A 21005-nucleotide genomic window follows, 5' to 3' on the forward strand; every position below is an offset into this window, starting at 1 on the left:
ACGATGGAATGAAAATCCTCTACCAAGGTAGATTATGGGTTAAAAGAGCCGGAAAAAAAAAATAATTATAATTAATTAAAATTTTTATTTCTTTCATAAATATTTATGAAAATATCAATAAATTCCTAATTATTATATCAATAAATTTCCTAATTATTGATTTCACAGACATACATTTTAAACAAAAAAAAATACAACTTTCTCAAAAAAAAAAAAACATATATCAACAACATATATAATATACAAAACAAATTTAATGTTTTTTAGATTTTCCTTCAGACCCGTGGGCCAACCAACCCATGGGTCTGAAGATTTTCTTGTGAACTTTTTAAGCAGATGCAACGGCAGAAGATATGCTATGTAGCTATAAAATTTCAAATCTCATTTCAATCTCTTCATCAAACAAAAACTTGTGAACTTTTTTCTTCCACAAACTACATAATCTCAAAACATTATCCATAACAAAACATTTTCTTAATAAAATATGTAAGTATTTCATCAGAGGATTCGGTCCTGAATGTCTGTTAAAAATGACGATGCAATGGAAGTCAGTTTCTTCCCGGTTTCTCCAGCAATGTTCTTCAGAGAGGAGATGTCTTGTTGTGCCTGATGACCAAGATAATAAAACATGATTCAGCAAAGAAAGAAATCGATGGTAGCATCTGTTTGGGCTTCCCAGCAGATAACCAAACAACATTTTCGACTATTGTTTCACATGTAATTCCCTTGAATCTAAATATATTGCTAAAAAATCGATATCCTCTAGCAATGTCTAATGGGCCAGCATCCACATGTTTTGAATGGTAAAAACAGATGGCAGAAGAAAGAGAGATCAATATTTTCGCAACAAAAGATATCAAGGATAATGGAAAGACATAATGTTTTGTGTGCACCTGGAAAGACAGACGATTAATGAGATCACTAGCAGAAACATCCAGAGAACCACTAGTATCACGGCCAAAGAAATCAGCACTAGAGATTGACGTTGAACCCTGCATACATGAGGACAAATGTTTGTAATCATGTAAATGTATGATCTTGAAGATTTTACAATGCCACACTGCTTAATCGTCACGAATTAACCAACAGGAACGAGCGAGGCCATTGAAATGGGGAAAAAATCTTTCAGATTTATTAGGATTTCTTACAAATCGAGATTTACTAAGTTATCCTCGTATTTAAGTTTTGTATTACAAAACGCAACTGAACCATCAATTTTCAAAATGATCGTAAAATGCAATTGGATGTTAGTAATTTAGTAATCCAGAAAAGCATGTGAGTTATTTCTGATATTAAACAGTCCCATACCAAGTAGTGAATCTAAGGTTCTATTCCCTCGATATATTACTATATCAGAAGAAAGATGAAAAAACACCCAGAGAGTAGAATAAAGTACCGTTTGGTACAAGTACAATTAGTACTTGTACAACTTATCATATCCAATCCCGCGTTCTTCTCGTCATATTATTTATTCATCTATTAATTATTTATTTTACATCAATCAAATCATTAATCATTTATCTTACATCAATCAAATCATTAAATTTAAATTACTATATTACCCTTATAAATAATATTATTCATATTTTATTTATTCTCAAAAGGACAAAATGGTAATTTATATTTTTAATATAAAATTCAATCAATCAAATCAAATAAACTATAATCTATCAATAAAATCAAATACTAAATTAACTATCATTTTCTATTTATTTTATATTACATTATATTACTTATCCAAATATTATTTATCCTATCCTCGAACCAAACGGGGTGCCTAAGGCAAATAACCAACTCCCCAAACACCAAAAGATGATGAAATCCAAGGGAAGGTGAAAAATAAGATGAAAATGAATACATACAGAGAACTTCTGCAGGGAAACTGAAGCATCTGCCTCCTTGTCTTTATTTTGATCACCAAAATACTGGGCTGATGAAATAGATTTTGCATTGGAGAACTTTTTCCTTGCATCATCAGTTTCCTCAACCTGATGGGTATCGAGATAGGAATTTTACTCAAAAATATCATGCATGATAGAAAAAGATGAATTACCAACCTCCAATCATGTCTCGGTGATAGAAAGATAAAGAAATTAACAAAATAACATCCAGCAACAATTACACAGAATTTAAGGAGCAAGATTTGTGTGGAGAAAATATAAAAAAGATCATTGTAAGATAATGAGTTTTTTCAAATGTGAGTAAATCTCAATAAAAATTATTTTCGGAAACATAAAAATGCAAAGAGCCACTTCTCACTCCTTCAAATCAAAGGATTCACAATCTTGTTCTTTTCATTCAGAGTGAAGACATTATAGTCCCTTCAGCAATAACTTTCTGTTCTTTAATTAATTGCTTATAATCAAGTCAAATGAGGACATGCTTCACATTATAAACTTCTGCATTTCAAATACTACAAAGTAAATGGCGAGAACATAAATAGTTTCTCATATCGTCAATGAAAATATCTCTCTTACTTGCACTTTTGTTGTGTTTGAGGTGCCCTTCTTTGGGAAGCCACTGTCCATGCCAAATTCAGCAAAAAAGTTGGACGATTTTGGCGGTGCTATGTGGTTAATAACTCGAGCACTTCCAGATGTACCGTCTGTAGGTTGGGCATTGTCATTGTACTCAAATCGAGATGTAATTGATGAACCAACTGCTGGGGTGCTACTATTTGAAGAGGTGACTGAAGAAACTTGTGTCGGTGGTTCTTCCGGTTTCTGTTCATAAAGGCTTTCACTAGGCTGCAACGGATAAAACATTTGGCCACTTAATAGATTGAGAAATTGATTATAATGTTGCAAAAGACCAAATTATAAAAATTTCATGTTATAACTCACTTTAAAACATTTCATTTATAACAGAAATCATATTACCTTGGTAGTAAGCTTTCTAGCACCAAGCCCCGTGGTTTTCCCAGTTTTCTTTGCACCAAGAGGCTTTTTAACAGTAGTCATCGAAACGGTATGAGAGGCTCTTGGGGAAGCAGAAAAGTCAGCAGAACCATTTTTAAACGAAGAACTTTCTTTCAGAGTGTCTTGGGAAGACTTTCTTTTTTGGTCTTCAATGAGGTTACAGTTAACATCAGAAAATCCATTAGAAGCCTTAGGTGACTGAGAAGCAACAGGAGATGAAGGTAAACCGGCCTCTTCTGAATTGCTTTTTGCAACTTCTTTTGAAAGTAATTGCTTATATAATTCGGCAGCCCTTGATGTATATTTTGCCTCAATCTTGCCTCCATCAGTCCATCCATGCTGCTTGAAGAAAACTTGAGCTCGTGTATTTCCACCAAAGGACATCATCTTCAACTGCTCGGGAGTCCAGGAATCCAAATTTGTTGACCTGCAAGTTAAAGTCAGCTTCCATGAAGATAGAACACAATATTTTGAGAAGGTTCTTTAAAGATTACTATGTGCCAATTATGTTACGTATTTTCATTTCCATTCGACTTCAAAAATTTTAGGTCTTCGCAGCCCAAAGTATGATAGACTACAGGAACTCGAACCAGAAAATCGCAATGTTCAAAACACATACTCTAACTCTTTAGCTCATTATTTTCTTACTTTTAAGTATTTTTCTCCTTGATTTAATTTGTTTTTACTCACATATGGTCTGATGCTATTTTTTACTTTTCTTCTTTTTCCTCATCCTAGTGAGGCTGAGTGCATATTCACCTTTGGTCTTATGCCTGCATTAATTATTTCTATATTTTTTTGAAACCCATGTGATGTATCCATTAAAAAGGCTCTGAAAAAGATTTCAAAGTTCTGCCACGATGTCGAGCACATTTGAAAATATTAATAACCTAAACAACGCTTAAGATAAATTCATCTACATTTCCACCCTCCAAAACATTAATGCTAAATAAACACTGTGAGTGCCTAATCATTTTTTAATCTATTCACTTGCAATTATTTGTCAAAAGTCCAGATTTATCAAGTTCAAATGCTTAGTTCTTATTACAGTCCACATATCTGATTCAAACATTTCACCATGTCAACAGTAGTTTGTGTATGCTATTGACGCACAATACAGCATATGACTAGTCATTTCAAAACGAATATACAGTCATCTCTGCAAGCACAGGTAAAGGACTTCAGGTTAGCTCTCCACACAGCAGCCAACCAAGCGTAGGTTCAAAAGCATTTCCACCGCTGATATGGAAATTTTGCAACGCTGGGTTAGCATAGCCCTCAAACAAAAGTCAAACTTCCCCTAGTGAGATATACTGATTTAGATAAATCACCATATTCTGCTTCATGATTATGCATACCCTCAAAAAAAAGGAGAGATCTTCATGTGAGAGTTCGTAAGACGGTTATTTACATTCATAACAAAATGGCTGGCAAAGAAACATTTTAGGATACCAGAGGTTAGCAGTTCCAAGCTTATGGATAGATGTGGATCACTCATTAAATATGAAAAACTTTGTTGGTCTGTTTACAAAATATGTAAAAAAATAAGCCTGAAGTCAACCAAATCAACAAGGAATCATCTAGAATGTATGTTAAATTGTCGCAAAGAAAGTTCAATTTTCTAGTAAAAGTCGAGACAAACCTTCCAATACTTTCTGATAGTGCAGTACAGTATTTTTGCAATTCACAATGTTCATCTAAAACTCACAACCAGCATGAAGTCACTGACTTAGGTTTCAATCATTTAATTTAGCAAACTTAATGCAATATAATTCTCTGCCCTCACTCGCGGCTGATGGCACTGAGTTTAAAATAAAATTAGATTCATAGCTCTAGCATAATCCACATAATTTTCACAAAAAGAACAACACTATGTCACCATACATGACAATCAAAAACAGCCTACTCATTTCATGGACTTCTCAAAATAGATATTAACATAAGTTCCTGAACCTGAATTCGAGCGAAGGACACCAGTCAAAAAACAAGTTCATAGTTCTGAAGAGCATGTCTAGCACATTGGTCAAAAAATTCAAAGTCTACACTGTTTCTAACCATATGAAAATCAAATATAGTCACTCCGGTAGTGTTTGATCAGATTTTCAATCAACTCAACTAAAACATTTTCAGAAAAATGCTAGAAAATAATTTTTGAGATGTTATTTGGGTATAAATTTTGAAAGTTGATGTGATATGTGCAGAAAGAGATGTAGTTATATGAGGAAGAAAAATATTACAACAATTTAATCCGAAAAGTGATTGACCTCGGAATTGAACTCCAGGGCCAAACCAAACAAGGCCTCAGTTTTTCTTTGCCAGTGAAGTCAAATATTAATGAAATTACACAGATACTAAGCTAGAATTGAATTTCTCAGAATACAATTAATCTCGCAAGATTTCACCTTTTGACATGCACAACATTCTACAACCTGAGAAATCTTTCATAGCAGCACATATGTTATAACATTAAAAAATGAAATCGCAAAATACAAATTAAGCTAAATCAAAATCTACCTCAAAATCAAACAGAAAACAACATAACAAAAACTCAAATCGGTGAAACAATCACCTAACGAAGCTTATGTGGACACCCAGGCTGCGATGAACGGCCGAGCAATCAATGCACAAGAAGATCCCGTATGTCACCGACGCCCAAGTCGGATTCTTCGCGTTGCAATCGAAACACATCTGAAATCAGAAACACGTAATCGCGTCGGTCTAGATCAGATCCCATCATCACCGCACAAAAATCGACATCATGTGCATCAGTTAATCAAAATCATCACATAAACCAAATATTCAGGCACAATTACTTAAAACAGCGAATCAATCGAAATTCCCATAAAATAAAGCGATCATAATCGAAAAAACAGCATAAAAACACAAAATTTCACCTTATTCTCGGATTTCGACATGAGTTTGCGAAAAATTAGGTTCTTGTCGGTGTAGCTGTCGAAAGCCATTGCTGCTCGGCAAAAATTTGTGCGATTTGTGAGTGGACAAAGCAATAAATATAAAAAAATAGGGAAAGAGATGCGGAGGGGGAAATCACAACCCCAATTGAGAATGGGGGAGAAATCTGATGCGAAGCGGCTCTTTCAATTTTTCGATTAATAATATTTCTTCGCGTTTAAAACCCGTAGGGGTATCTTCGTCATTTCATTCGTGTAGCATGATGGTTCCTTTTTTAGGTTATTATTCACCCGAACCCACAAAATACATCGATTTTGTGATAATGATTTTTAATCTGATTTTCTTAAATAAAAAAAAAATTAAATTTCAATATAAATAATATTGATTTTCACTACAAATACGATCGAGTCCATTCATAAAGTCTCTTACAATATATTGAAAGTTTTAATAGTGATTCATTTTATAATTGATATTGATATAAAAAAATTCAATCAGGATAATATTTATTATTTTACTGATGTAGAAGGGTTAATTGGCCTAAAATTCATATTCTCATTTTTTTATAATAATTCAGTCTCATAAGGTTTATTTTGTCTTACCCTCCTTGAAGCACCTATGTACTTTATTTTAACTCCCTCACATTGTTGATTTTATTATAATACCCTTGTCTAGTCATGAAATTTCTAAACCACCAACTTACATCACAGGAGATGCACTGACTTCTTGTTCTCCATTGTAAAACTGATTAAAAAAAAAAACCAAATATATTTAAAAATAACGAACACCCTCTTAACATTATTACTGCTCTTACATATTACACTCTCCATTAAAAACTTTAATAAAAATAATATTATAATCCAAAAAATTACTACAACATTCCAAATTTACTCTCTTAATTAATAATTTTATTTTATATACTAAAACTTGAAAAAATATCATTTTATTGTAATTTTTTTTATTTTCATACTTATTTGAGACGTTTAGTTAATTATTTAGATTAAATAGGAAATTTTAATATTCACCATATTTGATTTCAAATTAATATAAAATTTTGACACTTCATTTATTTGTCTGATAATAATATCGATTAAATTATACACAATCGCATTAGAATAATAAATAAACCATTACGATTTCATATGTTAAAATTATAATAAAAATATTATACAAAGAACAATCAAATATATCCTTGCGATTTCTTATATTAAAATTTAAATAAAGCAAAACAAAATATACCCTTGCATTTTGATTTTAATATTTTGATTTGATTATATAAAATATAATCGGCATTATTATAACACTAATAAAATTAAGTGCAATTGTTAGGATCGAAAATATGTTTAGAGAAAGTAAATAAATACTTTTAAAAATATTTTTGATCTGATAACAATTAAGATGTGTTACCAATTGGATTATCTCTTTTGCTTAACGAAGTTGTTTGTGCAAGACCTGAACTGTTTAGTGCGGAATTTTTTTTCCCAAAAAAAAAATAAAATAAAAAAGAGTTGATTACTTAGTAAAAATCAAGTGCAATAAAGAATAAAACATGGATTTGTTTATGGAAGTTTGAAGGCTAATCTTCTATGTCTCTTATTCTTCTCTTTTTAGAAAGATTTCTACTATAAGATTTTGATTTACAATTCTCGTACAAATCGAATCCAACAAGGGCACTCCCTCGATTAAAACTCTTAGTAACTCAGTATAAAAGATTCTTTCCTAATTAGAATATTTTCTGATAGAATTACAACAACAACAATTATTTTCTAATGTCTCAGATTCGACGACTATCCCCACTGTAGCAAGACGGGTCTTTTCAGCGTGCTTATGCCTTCACTCAAACACACCCTAAGAAACTTTCTCAGGGGTCACCCATCCCAAAATTGCTCCAATTCAATCACACTTAACTTTAGAGTTCTTGTGTGATGAGCTTTCGAAAAGAAGACAACGTCCCATATTCGATGACTATCCTCACTGTACCGACATGTATCTTTTCAGTGTGCTTATATCCTCACTCACAAGTAACCGGAGAAATTTCTTAGAGTGTCACCCATCAAATAATTGTCTCAAAGCAAGCAAGCTTACCTTTGGAGTTCTTATGTGATGAGCTCTCGAAAATAAGATGCACTTTTTTATATGAATTATACATATCAAATCTTTTAAGCCCTCCTCAATTGTGCAGTCCCATACCTACACAATGCCAAAATCCTTATCGTTTCGGTACGAGATCAGTTCATTCATGTTCCTCTTTATCTAGATCACTTTCTTGATATGAATTAGACAACGGCCTCCACTTCGATCTTGGCTTCTTCCAATACTTGGTTTTGTTGGTGATGGTGGCCTTCTAGAAGAAGATTCTTTCACCTTTCTCCATTTTTGGCATCACCACCAGCTTGAAGGAAGTACATAATCTTGATGAGTTGGAATCCAAAGGTGGATTCCATAGTCTGGAACTAGTTAGTCATCTCATACCGAACTTTATCGATATGTCGGGTCAAGTCGCAGTAGTCCACTACTGAGATTTCTGAAGTGAGTTGAGTTTGGAGGAAGTGTATTGGACCTCTAGTAAAATCAGAGCCACTTGATATAACAGTAAATTTTTGAACTGGTCTGCATCAGGAGCTATGATCATCTTATTTGTTTGGTACTTTGTGATTGTCTCCATCAGCTTTACTAGCGCAAAAATGAGTAGATTAGTTTCTGGAATGATCTAGGCCTCAGAGGATTGGCCCGCATTCTTAGACTGATAGGCTGATTTTCATAGTTTAACTGGTTCTGAGATAGCAGTCTAAAGAACTTCAAGGATTTTAGGAGGATTATTGTGCACTTGTTTTGGCTCATGACTTTCAAGCTTTTCTGTCGGATTAAGTTGAAGAACAAAATCCTTGGTAGAGAACAGGTCATAAAAATCAATCTGAAGCTCTTCATTCGGCACAATCATCTTCAGAGAGTGAGGACTTCCAGGATTTTCTTCAATCATAGGCACTTCCAGATGAGTTTCTGGAGATTTTGGATGTGACTACTCTGGTTTAGTTGTGATACCAAGTTCTACAAGAAATTCATCCTCTATGGTCCTGAGCATCTCGTATGTAGAATTTAGAAGATATCCAGGAAATTTTTCTGAAGGAGCACCACCAATCATCATATGAACTTCTTCAATACGCTCTTACATAGGGACAAACGGATCTTGCGCAATCATAGACCGATCTTTGAGCAGCTTAATAGTAGATTGATCTGGTTAATTAGTAGTTTTCATCTGTTTTGAGTCTTCTGGACTGATTTGATGCGCATGCAGGAGTTTCTGTCTGGAGCTCATCTTGAACTTGAGCAGAGTTATAATGATCTATAGTAATCGGCTGAGAACAAGACTTAGGTTGAGCAGCTTGTTCAGAGAAGCCCTAAGCTTGTTTCGATGTAGGTGCGACATAGGCAGAGAAAGATTCAACTCTTGCCTCATTGTCTTGGAAATCATGGCTAGTGAAAAGTGTATCCATTTAAAGAAGCGCTATCACAGCTGAATCTTCTTATGTTGTTGGGTTGTTAGAATCAAAATTGGCCCTATTATACCTCAAGATCTGCCTCGCTATGCTTTACCTCATCATTGTAGCAATAAAATACGCCTTTGGAGAGCTTGATCTATGACCTTCATCTTAACATATTCTCTGTTACAAGGAATCAAGATTTCTTAGAAACTTTAAAGTCTTGAAATGCTGAAAATGATTCTTTGTCCTGTACTTAGCCCATTTATCAAAACACTTCAACCGCTTTTGTATCCGAGCTTCAACTTCTTGAAGGTCCATATTGATTGCAGTCTGGGTGCTGGAGATGGTCGCTGATACAAATTCCTTCCCTTTTCCTTTGAACTTCTCTAGCCCAGAATTTGTGTTTATCACATTTTCCTCTGTGATTACAATTCTTGACCGAATTTTGGAGATGGGGATGACTGGAATTGGAGCAAGTTGGATTGGTTGTGTGACCACGTGTTTCACCAGCTTGGATCTCTTCTTCTTTTGTACTGTAGAAGGATAAAAAGAGAGTAATTTTTCCAAATGAATCTTATCTGAATCAGACTCTTCTGATTCAAAGGCTGTTGAAAATAGCTTCCTCTTGGGGTGACGGATCTTATGAGATTTGGTCTGTTTTTTCTACACTATCTCCTCCACTTGTCCAGCTTCTTTTTTAACAGCTACCAGTTTCTCAGGGAAGATATTTTTGCCTCTATAGACAAAAATGTACCAATCATTTAGTATCTTGTGTACGTGCAGTGTAGAAGTTGCACCTAGAATGATATTGCATTGATTCAGAAGAGAATTGAGCTGGACCATGAATCCTTGTGATTGAATGGTTGGAATGGTGATCATCGAAGTCAGCACTTTGACCAGGACTTTGGACCGATTTATAGGACTCCCAGCAAAGATGACAAATATGATCTCAAACTTTTCAACTCTGATTAGGTCAAATAAACCTGTTTTTTCCACAATATTTGGCCATAATGTATGCCAGAATACTGTACTCCATCTTGATGTCCTTTTATTGCATTGGTTTTTTTTTTATTGTTGTGCTTTTCATGGAGTATCTGGCATTCATCACTTCATGGTGATCTCTAGTAAGCCCTGTGAATTCAGTAACTCCGATGGTAGGCAGGTCAAAGGCTTCAGTGAAATTCGCCTTGGTGATAGAGAACGAAAACCCTCCAATAGAACTTTCTACTGTGTCATATGTGAATTTTGCAGCCTAAAAGAACTTGGGCAATGCATGTTTGTAGATCTGGTTTCCAAATCTCAAAAAATTCATGAGTCTAGATGCCTCCAGCGATTGGAACAGCTCAACCATACCGGCATATTGGAGGTCATATCGGTGTGGAAATCCACTTGAAGAATTACTTCTTTAATTTAGCCAAGATTAAATTAAATTGTTCATATCCTACTAATTAAATATTAAACTCTGTGAGATCGATACTTGGACTCTTCATCCATACACTATTACTTAATCCAGTGAACTTGCTTGAATTCCCAAAAAAAATCGTAGGTCAAGTTTTTGGCACTATTTTCGGAAACTATTTGTTACTATTATGATCGATTATTTGTTTGAGACTAGAATTTTATTTTTACTGTTTTTATTTTATTTTATTTAATATCAATTTTTAGTTTCATTTGGTGGTTGAATTGTGTACTTTGTTTTAATTTCAGGAGTTTAGCTCATGTTTAATGAGCCGTGCTCGAGACATCAAAAACCTCGTGTCACTTGATTTGGAGATTTTAGGGTTTAGGGTTTAGTTTGGTTTTAAACACTGCCAAATTGAAACTCCTAGTCCACTAAACTGAATGAAAACAATATACAAATTGCTTCAAATACAATTATTTACAACGTAACTTCCTAGCACAAAGTGATCCTGAATGATCAAATACCAATATTTTTAAAGCATGCTTTAAGTGCTTGATCAATTTAGCTCGTTTTCTTGAGAACTTGAACATTTAGCATTGTCTTCGAAAATGCAGATCGTCAAAAGTTGTTCCCAAAACTTATCTGCATTTATATTTATAGGCTCCAAACTGCAATGGTCACAAACTTCAAAAAATATTCATTACTAAAATTTGTAGACGTTGCTTTGTCATATGTTCACATCATCATTCTCTGATAGTTTTACAGTCGTACTGCACTTGGATCTCTGATGCAATAGTTTGGGTACGAAAAAACTTATCCAGTATTTAGTTGGCACTCTGAGGTAAATTGATTGTTCAAAATAGAATGTTGGTTGGACCCTGACTGATATCTTGATCAAAATATTATTTAATAATTTAGTAGAGTTCCAATTGAGTTTGACTGCATAGTCCAGTTTAGTTAACTTGTCCAGTACGAGTATCTTGTCCAGTTCAAGTAATTTTACCAGTTTGGGTAACTTTAGTTTAGAACATGGACAAAGTTAGTTCAATTTGATTTGGATAGTTCAGTTTAGCATGATTAGTTTTTGCTTTAAAAGATTTGTTAACAACAAAACTTAATTGCTCCAATAGATAAATTTTTTCATGCTTAGAATTGAAAGAGATGGGCTATAGTGACCCTACCCGGATCACTTACTAAGCAGAGTCTTAAGCATGCAATAATAGTGATCAAAAAACTTAATCAGAATTACTAGAAACTAAGCGAAAAACAACCAGAGTAAAAGTATATACCAAATATAAGTTTAAACTATAAACCACCGGCGACCCTTGATACCAAGCCCTGGTCACCGACTAACAACTGATATCGCTCTTGATCCACATTCATGTCTGCCCCATTGAATGGGGACGTGAGTGATTACGCTCAATACAATAAGCACGAGTATACAAACATAGTATGATGCATGCAAATGACTGGGTACTGGCTAACACGATATCTGCTCAGTCTGGGCGCCAATGAGTATGTAGTACAATCTGGGGTAAACTCTGCTGGGTACCTCTACACACTCGTCTGATCCACCGTAGCGTCAGTCCCCGTCATCATGGCGTCTCCTGGTTCCGATAATATATCAAGGAATGTAGGGCTGAGCGACCCTACTACTAAGGTTATCTCAAAGGAGACTCAGCTCAACATGAATATGCACATGCAGTATGATATATGTCAAAGCAGTAAAACATATATCATGACACATTATATGTAACATATAAACATGCATACTCGCTGGATATATCAGTCATTACTTACGTACCTCTCTAAGACAGTCTTAGTAGCACAAGTCTAGGATCCAAGCCTACAAGCCAATATTTATCATATCACTATTACTGGTCGACAAGCCTTAACTAAACTAATAGACTCCCCCTAATACTAATAGGGATCTTGGACTATACCTTCGTCCATCGTCAGCTTAATGATGTCGAAGGCCATGTCCCGAGCACAGCTCCGCTACATGCCTCATAGCACCTCGTTATCGTCCAACCCTCGAGTATAAGGCTAAAAACCATGAAAATATACATTGATACACGCTCAAACACCTCAAACACACTGAATTGTGAGGATTTTTCCCCTATATATAGGCAACGTTTGGAAGTTCTGATCCCTCGATCGGAAGTTCCGATCTCTGCATGCATGCCACGTTCCGAACTGTCCAGTTCGGAAGCTTCGATCTACACTTTTGGATGTTTCGATCTCATGATTACATGTCAAAATGCTTACGACACGTCACTAGTGTGCATGTCCTAACTCTTCGGAAGCACAGACCATCCTCAATCTAGCTGGAAAATCTGTTTACATTGAGAAAATAGTGTCATCTTGAAGGATTAACTGTCTGCAATTCCTGTTGCATTGGAATCTTTATAGATATAATACAAATGAGTCTTGCTTTACCAATAGTTGATTACCAATCCAACCAGGACTGAAACTGTAGAGGTCTACGCTGTGTGTTGGCATAACTGGCCTGTCAATCCTGGGCAGCTCTAACTCTCTGTCTGATCAACTATACTTTTTTTGCGATCTGCTGGACTCACTCTTGTCCCTCAACTTGACACTCGCCAACCTCGTCCTTAAACAATGGTTTGCGTCAACGACACTCATACAAAGATTCAAAAGGTGTCATGCCAATGTTGTGATGGTGTATGTTATTATAAGTAAACTCTACTAAGGGCAAATGATCCTGCCAGACTGGCCCTCAATCTATCACAAAAACTCTAGGAATGTCCTCGAGGGTACGCATCATCCACTAAGACTGACCATCGGTCTCTGAATGATAAGTTGTAATAGGAACTACCACTGATTTATAGTACTGAAGATCACTCTAGATCAAAACTAACTGTAATCATAACCAATGATCAACCATGAAAATTACTAAATTAGGAAATATAACATTTTTTTCCTAACAAATCTGAGAAATAGAGTTCTCCTAGAACTCAACAAGAATTTCTTCTTTGTTTTTTCAATTGATCTCTATCAATTGAAACATCATAGTAGTTTTGCCTACAACACTGAAAAGTAGTACAAAATTCTCTCCTTGCAATGATAAACACTGCATGTGGAATTTGACTAACTTGGGTGTTACATCCTTCCCCAGAAATACTAAGTCTTAACGACTACACCAGTGTCGTAACATCTTGCAAGATTCACCTGATAATGAGTTCAAAACTCAGGCCTTAGATGGCAAAACATGACATCTCAACTTACAGGAATCACAATCCTATTAGTACTAAGTCTGGTACTAACAATCAAAACCATCTGATGTCATCTAGTCCTTGGTGTTAAACTTTGCATCCGTATTCAATCAGGAATACTAGTAATCTTCACTCATAGGTTACACTGAGTCTGTTCAATTCCTGACTTACCAAGTCTTGTCTATGTTAGTGGAAAAATAATAAAATACTTTTGAAGTTCTCTCAACTCTTCCGCAATCTGTGATGCTACTGTCTACAACTCTATTGAATCAATCACGTTAATGCTCGAGCGTATAAACATGAGAAATTTGGCAACAACAACCTTTCCAGACCTGAAAACACCATAGGTCTCAACTACTAACGTTGAACAACATTAGTTTAATCATTGTTACAATCCTGCCAGAGTCCATTGGAATGATTACACTTGTTCACCAATAATCATCAATTGAATCTCAAGAAGACTGCAGAAAATCTCTGAATACTAATGCACATTCGATCAAATCCTCGAAAGCTAACGTTCTGCAATAATCCTTGTAACAACTAATCAAGATAGTCTCAGAAGACTTGGTTGACGATCCTTGGTATCAAGCTTGGTACAATTTCAAGTCTTAAAGAAGTCGGCTCTTCCTGATAAGGAAGTATTTACCCTGGTTGTCACTTGGCTTCACTATCTGTAACCATTACAAAAGTACTTAGAAACACATTCTTACTCGACCACATCCACGAGTTGGTAAAGTCAAACTGTTCAACCCAAAAGTTCTGACCATATTGATTAGTTTCTTTTATTTTCGACGAGTCAGACAATAATGCAGTACAAGGTTGAAATTCTATTTCCACAATAGTTGAATCTAAACTGCTCTTCTCAGACATAAGACAATTCCAAAATCTTGACATAACCACTCCTGATAAATACCAATAGTTAAGGAATTCTTAATGTCAACATTCTATGTGGAGCTGATAATTTCTTCAATGTAACTTCCTCTGGCTAAGTCCCTAAGTACGACAGGCTTACAAAACTAATACAATTACCTCAGGGTCCACATTCCCTTATTACTGAACTACAAGTCGATACTTATCAGACTTAACGGTATCATCTGCGGGTATCAATCCATTGTAGCTCATGCTTAGCCTGTAGAGATTAATCAATGTTTAGGAAACACTTTTCGGTTCTTGATTACTACTGGAATCTTAAACCATTGATCAACATAATCTGATCTTAGTGTTTCAACCTCTTAACATCACGGTCTGCAAGAATTCACCTAATCCAAGAATGTCGAAAATCAAGGAAATCCTATGCCGAGTTTCACTCTTACTTATCTTTGATGGTGTCAGACGATAACTACAAGTAATCACTTGCACTATCCCAACAACAACTAGATCTATTTAGTAGAATCCATCTAGTCTAATCCCACTATTCACTATGTACCATATCTGTTCAGAACTTTCATTTGTATAGGAATATCCTTTCCCAGACTATTCTGACAACATAAAATCTTAATCTATATCTCTAACGGAGTCAGACGATAATGGTACTAAATTCCTTTTGTACTAAATCTGATACCAACTACATCTCTTCCAGAGAGTCCAACTATCACTATGGATATACCCTTCAGTGACTGTTGCAAAACCACAAGACTGAGGTAGCCTTCCCTTTACACCCTCTGAAGCACGAAAGGCTTCCAGAGAAACACTAGCATAAGGTCACGCCTCCTCTACGTATAGTCATAAATCCTCACACTCCACAATATTGTAAAAATACAACTGTGCCCCTGATGTAACTATTCATCCCTGACACTAAAAAATAATATCTCAATCTAATACATCTGGTCTAGGAAAACTTCCCAGAACTAATCATTCAACAGACATGTATAATTCTAAACTGATTATACAGATATTCTCAGAGTCATTGTAGTTAAATACCAATCAACCAATCACTGAAATCATGCTTAGGTAAAACTTGAAATACTCGAACCACACATCCAGGTTCTGTACAAATCTTGTTACAACTCAAAGTAACAGAAACGAATCAAACTGCATCTAAATCAAATCACACCGAAAGAAGTGAAATGAAATTGTTTACTAATCCCCAAGTATCTGGAATCATTAATACATATAATTCAAATGTTTACCACAGAAATACTTGTTACAATAATACTGATACATAGCTTATAATCAGACTAAATGCGAAAATCTTACATTCCGTCTATGATACCCTATACAACTCATCCGTCAAAATAATCTTGGTATCATCATCTGGTCCGCATTGATCTTGAACGTGAGGTTGCTGACTGCCTCCACTATGCATCTGTGCAAATTTTTGGCAAAACCTCTTCATCCAAATATCTAAACGATCTTACTAACATACCTAGGGATGACAACGAGGCGGGTTAGGGGAAGGTTTGGGCAAACCCGAGACCCGCCCCGCCTCCCCGTGGACCCGCCCCGTCCCGCCCCGCCCCGTGGACCCGACGGATCCAATCCGGTTTAGATCCGTTGAACCCGCCAAATTAAATATAATTTAAATTATATTAAATAAAATTTTAAATAAGTTCAAAAATTAACAAATCATTAATAAATTTATTTTTAAAATTTATATTAATAATATTTAAGATAAAAAATGTTTTTACAAGTTAAAATATATCATTTTAATTTACATAATAATTAATAAGCTAAGGAAAAATCATAATAATACGTTTTCATATTAAAAATACATAATATATTAAAATTATTTAAATCCAAAAATATTATAAACTCAAATTAGGGATAAAGTATTGATTATGTAATATAAATAATATAATTATATATTATTAATATATATACACATATAATTTATATTTATATTTAATATATATATTTTTTGGCGGTGCGGGTCCGGCCAAACCCGGGACCCATCCCGGACACGCATCTGGACCCGCTTGGCCGGGTCTAAACCCGCCCCATGGATTGGGTTCAATGTGGGGTCGGGTTTAGACCCAACCCATTGCCATCCCTAAATATACCGGATCTTTTAAATATTGTGGGGTCCATTATTTGGTAGATGAGGTAGGATGTTCATGACAATCTCTCCAACTGCTTGTGGAGAATCTTCAAAGGTGCCCTCCTAGGTCAAATCAGGATGGACAGCAGCGTCCCGAAAATCTCGCCCAATCCTATGCTACGCCCATAGTCTCATACTCGATCATCATATTTGGTCCAAACTCTCGGAACCTATATAATTCGAATCTCCGAAGATCATCTTAGTGACAATGACAGTGACTACGGGGATATCTCTGGGTATTCTCATTTTCACGCCCGTTTCTGTCGCAAATGTTACCATCGTCTAAATTGGTCATCTACCAGAAACCACAATTGTTAATCCTAACAATCTCACCAATCTCAATTATGTCTCAAAGATACTAACGCATTCCCTGATACCATAAATGTAGTGACCATATCTAGATCACCTACTAACTAGAGTCTTAAACATGCTATAATAGTAATCAGAAAACTTAGTCAGAGCTACTAGAAACTAAGCGGAAAACAACCAGAGTAAAATTATATACCAAATACAAGCTTAACCTAAAAACCACCGACGACCCTTGCTACAAACTCCTGGTCACCGACTAACCACTGATCTCGCTTCTGGTCCACCTACATACCTGCCCCGTAGAATGGGGTATCCAAAAAATACAACAACATGGATGTGAGTGAATATGCTCAATACAATAAGAACAAGTATACAAACATAGTATGATACAGGAAAATGACTGGGTACTGGCTATAAGAGAATCTATTCAGTCTGGGCGCCAATGAGTATGTAGTACCATCAATTCTCCACATACTCGTCTAATCCACCGTAGCACCAGTCCATGTCATCACGACGTCTCCCAGTGCCAGATAGTATATCAATGAATGTAGGGCTGAGCGACCCTATTAATAAGATTATCTCGAAGTAGACTCGACTCAACATAAATATGCACATGCAACATAATATATACCAAAGCAGTAAAATATATATCATGAAACATAATATGCAACATATAAGCATACTTGCTGGATATCCCAGTCAATACTTACGTACCTCTCTTAGGCAGTCCTAGTTGCATAAGTCTAGGATCCAAGCCTACAATCCAATATTTACCATATCACTATTACTGGTCTATAAGTCTTAACTAAGCTAATAGATACCCCCTAATACTAATAAGAATCTCGGACTATATACAAGATTCTGTCGTCAGCCTACTGATGTCGAAGTCTTGTTTCAATCACATCTCCGTTACAAGCTCCATAGCACCTCGCTATCGTCCGGCCCTCAAGTATAAGGCTATAAACCCTAAGAATATACACTGATACACACTCAAACACCTAAAAAAACACACTGAATTGTGAGGATTTAGGCCCTCGTATATAGGAAACATTTGGAAGCTCTGATCTCTACATGCATGCTACTTTCCGAACTGTCTATTCGGAAGCTCTGATCTACACCTTCGGACGTTTCGATCTCATGCATGCGATTACGTGTCAAAAAGTTGGTGACACGTAACTAGTGTGCATGAATAACTCTTCAGAAGTTCTGATCTTGCTTCCGAAATATTTTGCTTGGTCCGATCACTTCGGATCTTCCGATCTCCCATGGTTCACATTCGGACCTCCCAAACTACCCGAGTAAACTTTGACTTTTGGATCATTTTTGGACATCCTGAGTCAAGATGAAATTCAATAATTTATGGAGAATTAGAGTGATTTTTGAATGTATTTGACTGAGTCATAATCGTTCAACATTTAGTAGATAAGGGTATGAAAGTCGAGCATATGAGGCGTTTCTGAAAAAAAAAAATGAATAAACTTCAATGGATACTTGAACCAAATAAACTTTTGAGGAGTATATGTAACACCTGGAATTTCATTCATGTTAACCGTAATGCATAATTAAGAGATTTAATATTTTAAAATAGAATAAAATAATAATAAAATAAATAAATGATTTAAATGACTTTTATTTATCATAACTATGTGTTTTAAATTTATTTAGGATTTTAAACCGAGTATTTTAAGAGTTATGTAATTTTGAGAAAAATATTATTTTTGAACGCGTAGACTGGGCAGTGGTCGACCGCGATGAAAGTTTTATTTAATATTTTGGCCTAAGAATTTTAAGATCCTAAAATAATTATTTTAATGTTTATTTTATAGAAAATTTAGGTTATATATATATATAAATATTTTAAAAATTCATTTTCACCTAAATGGGCCATTTTATAGGCTTTTAGGGCACTTTTAATTAGACTATTTATTTAAATCCAAAAATTTACCATTTTATTTAGGTTCAAAATATTAGAGTTGAGCTAACTCCTTAATTATTTTCTGAGCCCATAATCATTAACCAAAATATTTATTTGGGCCCAAAGTCTATGGCGTTTGAAAGCCCGATAAAAGCCCTAACACTACCTTCATCTTCTTCACTCGATCTTTTTTTCTGAGAACAGGGAACCTTGCGCCGCTTCTTCACTTGCACACACTACACGCAAATCTTGTCTAAATTCCAAGATTTTTACGGTTTATCAATCGCCACGTCGCAAGCTCCGTTCCTATACTTGTATTTCGTGGATTGAGGCATGTTCGATTTCTTTCCCCCACCGTTTAGATCGTTATATAGTGTTTGTTTGGTTGAGTAAATCCGTGCTAGCATTTGTGTGTGTTGTTGAACTCAAGATTTTTAAATGTTGTGCATCATATTTCTCGATTTTCTAACTTGTTGGCTCGATTCTGTTCTTGTTGCCTTCTGATCGGGTTCGAGCTGCTGCGAGCCTTTGGGTCAGGGGTTAAGAAGGGTCCTAGGGGTTCGGTGGTGGTGAAGCTTTGGGCTGGAGTTGTTGGAGCATGGCTGGCTATTGGGATTGTTTTGAGGAGGTGTGTGCAGTGTGCGTAGATTTCAGATTTTAGAATGGGATATTAGGCCCTTGGTCGAGCCATGTACTCCATGGCTCGAGCCAGGGCTGGGTCAGGTTAGCTCGGCAGGACTTTGGGGCGGTCCTGCCGGCGCAGCTCCGGCCATGGGTTGCCGGAGCTGGGTGGTCGAAGGCTGGGAATCAGGGGCCGGGCGAGGAGTCAAGAAGGGGGTTAAAGGTTGCTGGGTTGACATTTTTCTTTGGGCCACGAGCTTGGGCTCGGCCTTAGTGGGGGGTACTGGGTCTGGGCCGGGTCGACTCGGGTCAGGAGTCAGGGTTCGGGTCAAAATAATGCGGGTCAAGTTCTAGGTCTTAGATTTGGGCCTGGGTCAATTAATTTGGGATGGGTGAATTTAATTTAGGGCCCATTGGTTATTGAGTTTAAATTGGACTTAATTGGGTCAAACATACTTGATCTGGGCTTAACTGGTTAGGCCTACTTTGGGCTTAGAAAATTTATGCAAGGCTTAAGATTAATTATTTAATTTGAGGCTTTTGAAGTAAATAAATATTTGGGCCTAAGGTGTAAGTGGACTTAATTAAGTAGTTGGGCTTAAATGTATTATTATGGTCTAAGTTAAATTATAATTGGATCAGACTTAGTCTCAGGGTTTAAGTTAAGGGGCAGCAACTTGAACCAGTCGTGACAAAATCAAATGACCCGTAAATATATATTTAATAGACGTATATGTATATTTTGATATGAATATTATTTTTGTGAAAAGAAATTAAATATATATTAACGGGCAAAGTTTGAAGAAAAAGTAATATTTTTAATTTACGAGTCATGCATATGTTTTACGTTAAATTGATGACATGTGAAAAAAAATAATTTTTGGGAACTTGATGTGATTTGTGACACTTATGTTTATGAGCCTTCGGAACCCCAGAGGTTTGGTGACGAGGCATAGGAGGCGTAGGAAAACCCCATAGGTTCGGTGACCCTTGCCGCCACATACGTTGGTTATAGATTGATCAATCGAATTAGGTTACACTTCACTGATATGACCCACAACAAAGATTTTATGACTATGACATGCCATATTTATGTTATGTAATTATGATACGATTATGTTACGATTAAGTAGTATGCATATGATTTTATGTTCATGCATGCATTAAAATTCTCA

General features: G+C 35.6%; 1 protein-coding gene across 1 annotated transcript; it reads right to left on the minus strand.

The window, feature by feature from the left end:
* Window positions 1–223: 223 nt before the first annotated feature.
* On the minus strand, window positions 224–6004 carry LOC140863416 (probable ADP-ribosylation factor GTPase-activating protein AGD9). Its single transcript, XM_073266839.1, has 7 exons — window positions 5813–6004; window positions 5488–5606; window positions 2880–3345; window positions 2478–2747; window positions 1863–1988; window positions 894–992; window positions 224–606 (listed from the first exon to the last, which is right to left on the minus strand). The coding sequence occupies exons 1-7, from the start codon at window positions 5879–5881 to the stop codon at window positions 499–501; spliced, it is 1257 nt and encodes a 418-aa protein (XP_073122940.1). The 5' UTR covers window positions 5882–6004; the 3' UTR covers window positions 224–498.
* Window positions 6005–21005: the final 15001 nt, after the last annotated feature.

This window comes from Henckelia pumila, chromosome 4, assembly GCF_033568475.1.
Source record: "Henckelia pumila isolate YLH828 chromosome 4, ASM3356847v2, whole genome shotgun sequence".
Classification (NCBI taxonomy): Eukaryota; Viridiplantae; Streptophyta; class Magnoliopsida; order Lamiales; family Gesneriaceae; genus Henckelia; species Henckelia pumila.